This window comes from Rattus norvegicus, chromosome 3 (genome assembly GCF_021556685.1).
Source record: "Rattus norvegicus strain SHRSP/BbbUtx chromosome 3, alternate assembly SHRSP_T2T, whole genome shotgun sequence".
NCBI lineage: Eukaryota > Metazoa > Chordata > Mammalia > Rodentia > Muridae > Rattus > Rattus norvegicus.
Genome location: NC_141536.1, coordinates 73,586,993 through 73,592,805, shown reverse-complemented (window position 1 = coordinate 73,592,805; position 5,813 = coordinate 73,586,993). Strand labels below are relative to the sequence as shown.

Here is a 5,813-nt window from a genome sequence, read left to right as displayed (position 1 = left end):
TGCTGCTCCTGGGCCCTCCTCTACGGGGACCCAGAGGCCATGTACAGTTTCCTCTTGGGCCAGGGATGTGAGCAGGGGTGGGCAGTGTTGGTGGTCTCTTCAGCTCTGCAGCCTCAGGAGTGCCCACCTGACCAGGCGGTGAGGTCTCTCTCCCATGGGGTTTGGGAGCAGAAAGCTGCTGCGGGCAGGGATCTGCTGGTTTGGGAGATGTCAATCAGGGAGGGGGGACTGCTTCCACCTCAGCTGCTGGTTCTGTTCCTCTCTGCTGCTGCTGCTTTTGTTGCTCTGGCTCTGAATTGTATTTTTTTCAGAGTGGTTATTGATAAACTTGATTATATCAGTAGAAATGTAAAGCAAAAAGAAATGTTAACATGAAACTATGAAAGCTGCAGCAAACAGGCTGCTTTCAAAGACAAATTGTTACCTACAAGTAATTGTTTTACCATAATTTATGCAGAAAATTTCTGGGAAGATGAACATTGTTTTATATATTAAATTTTATTAAAAGGAATCTATTTCTATTATATTATTCATTTATAAAAGATATTAGACTCCAGAGAATCAAATAACCCTATTAAAAAATGGTTACAGATCTAAACAAAGAATTCTTAAAAGAGAAATATTGAATGGTTGAGAAGCACCTAAAGAAATATTGAACATCTTTAGATATCAGGGAAATGCAAAACAAAATAACACTGATATTCTACATAACTTCAGTCAGAATGGCTAAGATCAAAAACTCAGGTAACAACACATGGTGGCAAGGATGTGGAGAAAGAGGACCACTCCTCCAACATTGGTGATATTGCAGGCTTGTACACTTGTATTCTGGAAATCAGTCTGGATGTTCCTCAAAAAATTGGACATAGTACTACCTGAGGACCCACCTCTACCTCTCATGGGGATATACCCAAAAGATGCTCCAACATACAACAAAGATACATGCTCCACTATGTTCATTGCCACCTTATTTATATTACCCAGAAGCTGGAAAGAACCCAGATGCCCTTCAACAGAGGAATGGATACAGAAAATGTGGTACATCTACACAATGGAGTAGTACTCAGCTATCAAAAACAATGACTTCATGAATTTCATAGGCAAATGGAATGAAGTAGAAAATATCATCCTGAGTGAGGCAACCCAATCAGAAACACACACACACACACACACACACACACACACACACACACACACACACACTGTAAGGCACTCACTAATAAGTGGATATTAGACCAAAAGCTCGGATTACTCAAGGTAAAATCCACATGTAGCTGAAAACGATGAAAGACCAGTGTGGATGCTTCACTCTTTCTTAGAACGGGGAACAAAATATTCACAGTAGGAAATATGGAGACAAAGTATGGATCAGAGACTAAAGTGAAAACCATCCAGAGGCTGCCACACTTGGGGATCCATTCCCACTTTCAGTCACCAAACCCAGTCACTCTTAGGGATGCCAAGAGGTGCAAGCTGACAGGCCCCTGATACAGCTATCTCCTGAGAGGCTCTGCCAGAACATGCAAATACAGAGGTGGACTCTTGCAGACAACCAATGAAATGAGAATGGGCTCCCTATTGGAGGAGTTAGAGAAAGGATTGAAGGAGCTGAGGGGGGTTACAAGTGTATAAGAACAACAATAGCAACAAACCAATACTCCCAGGGACTAAGCCACCATCCAAATAGTACACATGGACAGACACAAGGCTCCAGCAACATATGTAGCAGAGGATGGTCTTCTGGGGCATCAATGGGAGAAGTCCTTGGTCTTTCCAAAGCAGGAACCCCCAGTGTAGGGGCATGAGAGGGCGTGGAGGTGGGAAGGGGTGCTTGAATGGGTAGGGGAACACTCTCATAGAAGAAAGTGGAGGTAAGATGGGATAGAGGGTTTATGGACAGGAAACCCAGAAAGTGGATAACAATTGAAACATAAATAATAAAAAATATCAAACAAATACATAAATAAATAAAATGAAGAAGATATAACTATTGAAATATCAGGAAACATAGTTTGTTTAATTTTGTATTGCCTTGTTTTAAAAAAATATGCAGCACAGGAAGTCTCCAATGTGGTATAAGTATCTGAAATTAGGAAAATGTACAGATGAAGATTACAATTCTTTATGTATAATTTGCAATCTTTATTGAACACAGAACATAGAAGACAAGTTTTTTTGCTTTACCTTTTAAGCTATGTCAGTGTTTTATTTTTCACAATTTGCCCCGTTCTCATTAGGTAAAAACCCCATATGGCAAAATAATCATATACATAGGCATATTTACACACACTTTAAACACATAATGACTACGGTGATGAAAGTCCTTATTAAACTGTTTTAAATATTCACTTCTCATACTTTATGCATATTGAACCATGTATACACATCAAGCAAAACAATTTCATCAATACTAAAATAAAATTCAGAAAAAAATAAAGCCACTGAAACTAACTTATTCTGGAGTTTGGACTAATATCATTTTCAGGACCTGAATAGCAATTGCTTTCATTTTTACTTAGTATTTTGGTGAGCTGGGCAGAGGATTTTGAGCCCGCTATGCTTCAAAGCTGATAAAAGAGGGCCCAGACAGTAAGGAGGAGATCTTCGTTCTTTCAAATATAATATTCCGGAGGCTCTTTATCTATACTACAGTCTTTAAAAGAAAAGTGGATTGAAAGCCCTTCAAGTACCTCCATCTTATTTCTAAAAGTTGTCACATTTAAAGAAAAGGAAAACATTTGCAAAATGATCCACAAAGTGGCAAAGATCTTTACAATTATTTCATTTCTAAATGACATAGACATGTCCCATATTTGAAGAAAATATCATCCAGAGTGAGGAAACATAGGGACAAAAAGTGGAGCATAGACTGAAGGAAAGGCCATCCAGAGACTGCCACACCTTGGAATCCATCCCATCCACAGTCACCAAACCCAGACACTATTAATGATTTCAAGAAGTGCTTGCAGACAGGAGCCTGGTATGACTTCCCTCTGAGAGGTTCCGCTATCACCTGACTAAGTCAGATGCAATACTCACAGCTAGCCATTGGCCTGAGCCCATGGACTCCAATAAAAGAGTTAGGGGAGAAACTAAAGGAGCTGAAGAGGATTACAACCCCATAGGAAGAACAACAATATTAACTAACTGGACCCCTCAGAGTTCCCAGGGACTAAACCATTAACCAAAGAGTGTACATGGGTAGATCCATGGCTCCAGCTGCGTATGTAGCAAAGGATTGCCTTATCTGGCATCAAGGGGAGCAGAGTTACTTATTCCTGTGTAGGCTTGTTGCCTCAGAAGGGGAATGCTGGAGAGGTAAACTGGAAGAAGGTTGGGGGAGCAACCACTTAGAGGCAAAGGGGAGGAGGGATTGGGAAGAGGGTTTGGGAGGGGACACTGACATTTGTCCCCTCCCAATAAAATAATAATAAAAAGAAGTAGGGAATTTAGAAACAGAAGAAAATTATTGGTAAAATGTAATAGAAAGGAGGTACAAAAATTTAGTCAAGCTTTACATTTCATTTATATGGAAATAAAGAAACCTCTGGTAGAATCATCTGATTTAGGAAAGTAGAGGAAAACAGATAAGACAAGGTCTCATTCTTCTAGGCTTCCCTGGTATTTGCCACATAACTGAGGTCACATCAGAAAGCCCGTACCTCATCCTATGTATAGCTAGATCTAGTAACCTAGGTAATTAGATTTTAACAAAATACAGTGAAACAATATTAAAGACACATCTTTTAACCGACTAAGTCTCATGTTGTGGATACTAGTGAAGGGAAGTTTTATACTCAGAAATTTATGTTGAAAATGAGAATGAAATGAATGGAATGATATAACTCAAAAGTGGTATCCTACTGTACAGTTGGTCAAAACTTCTAATTGTTGGAGTAAAAGAAGTGAGCAATAAGGAAAGGAAATGCTATTTACAAAACCAAATAAATAAAAGTAATCGTTTGCCATCTAAATATGTTATGTTTTAGTCTTTAACAGTTGTACCCCTTTTTTAACATTATGATTCTTGATATTCTCTTTGTTTCTTAATATAATATTAAAAAGATATTTGATTGGATATGGTGCTTTGCATGTGTTTGATTATAAACACAAGTATGATATACCAACAGTGAGAGTTTAATAGGTAAATAATATATTTCTAAATGATAGAAACAACCTTAAAGTGTATCAGTAGTATGATCTCATTTAAAAATAGTTAAGTAGGAAGCAGATATGATTTTTATATATGAGCATTCTTATGATTGAGTAATAGACTTTCTTTGTCATCAAAATTTCAGAAAAGTACTAGACATAAATTATTATTGAATTGTCATGATTATCATACCTTACTTCTGTGTAACACATTGTCCCATTATTTATCTCCTGAATCCTCTGTTGTTGCTGTTACTGTTTCTCTGAACAATGGTCTTAGTCAAGGCTAAAGAATTTGAAGATTTACAATTTAAATGATAACTTTCTGTTATTTCCCAATAGTGTCCCAGGAAACCTTTCTAGTCCACAGTTTTCTCATTGCATTCTTTACTTCTGCATTTCTTAGAGTGTAAATCAGAGGATTCAGCATGGGGGTGATAATGGTGTAAAATATAGCTACCATCTTGTCCTCAGAGAAGGTAGTGTCAGGTCGCATATACATGAAAGTACAGGGCCCAAAAAAAATGATGACAACAGCAATGTGAGATCCACAAGTGGATAGAGCTTTGCGCCTCCCTTCTGATGACTGCTTTCTCAGAGACATGAGAATGACTGTATAGGAGATCAGCAAGATCACAAAACTGCCCAATGCAATGGTACCACTGTTGGCTGTCACAACGATACCAACAGTGTAGGTGTCTGTGCAGGCAAGTTTCAGTACAGGGTGAACATCACAGAAATAATGATCAATCTCATTGGGTCCACAAAAGGGAAGCTGGACCACCAGAGCCACTTGGATAATAGAATGGAAGAAACCACCCACCCATGTTCCCAGCAACATCTTATTGCATCTTTCTCTGTCCATAATAGTCATATAGTGGAGGGGTTTACAGATGGCCACATATCTATCATAGGCCATGACAGTAAGAATAAAGATCTCAGTGCAACCAAAGAAATGAACGCCGAAGAGTTGTAACATGCACCCCACATAGGATATAGTCTTTTTTTTCACTAACAGGTCAACAATCATCTTGGGTGCTGTGACTGAGGAGTAGCAAATATCCACAAAAGATAGAAAGTTGAGAAAAAAATACATGGGGGACTTGAAAAGACTGCCAGTGCAAACTGTCAACATGATGAGGACATTTCCCAGCAAAATGATGATGTAAAAGAAGGAAAACACAACAAAGCATACTTCTTCAACCTGTGGGTTCTGAGAAAGACCCCAGAAAATGAATTCAGTGACATTGTTTACTTCTTCCATGGAATAAGTCCTTGAGGCCATATTCCTCAGAGAATATTATGTTACCTGAAGGACAAATACAAAAGATCACCAACATTCTTTTCTATTTTAAAATCAAATAAATAATTATAGTCATTGCTGATTGAAGTTGATCACTTATGTTTTCTATACTTATATTTCATTTTAAGTGCACTTATTTTGAACAACTTACCTCAGTGTTATATCCTGTGATCTTTCAATTCCAGTTTAGAAATAAAGTCCAAAGACACAGATCAATTCTTGAAGTCTCAGGAGACATTTGAAGAGCCATCTCTCTTTTTAAAGTTTACATAACAGCTTCTAAATGTACTTTTATTTGTGCAAAATTTCTATGAAATTGCAAACAGACTGTGCTGATTGAAGGTATGATAATATTTAT

The 5,813-nt window shown here is 38.0% G+C and overlaps 1 protein-coding gene across 1 annotated transcript; it reads right to left on the bottom strand.

Moving 5' to 3' along the window:
• Positions 1-4,480: 4,480 nt before the first annotated feature.
• Positions 4,481-5,416, bottom strand: Or4s2 (olfactory receptor family 4 subfamily S member 2). Its single transcript, NM_001000640.1, is given in 1 exon segment — positions 4,481-5,416. A coding segment is annotated over 1 exon segment (936 nt).
• Between the last annotated feature and the right edge of the window lie 397 nt (positions 5,417-5,813).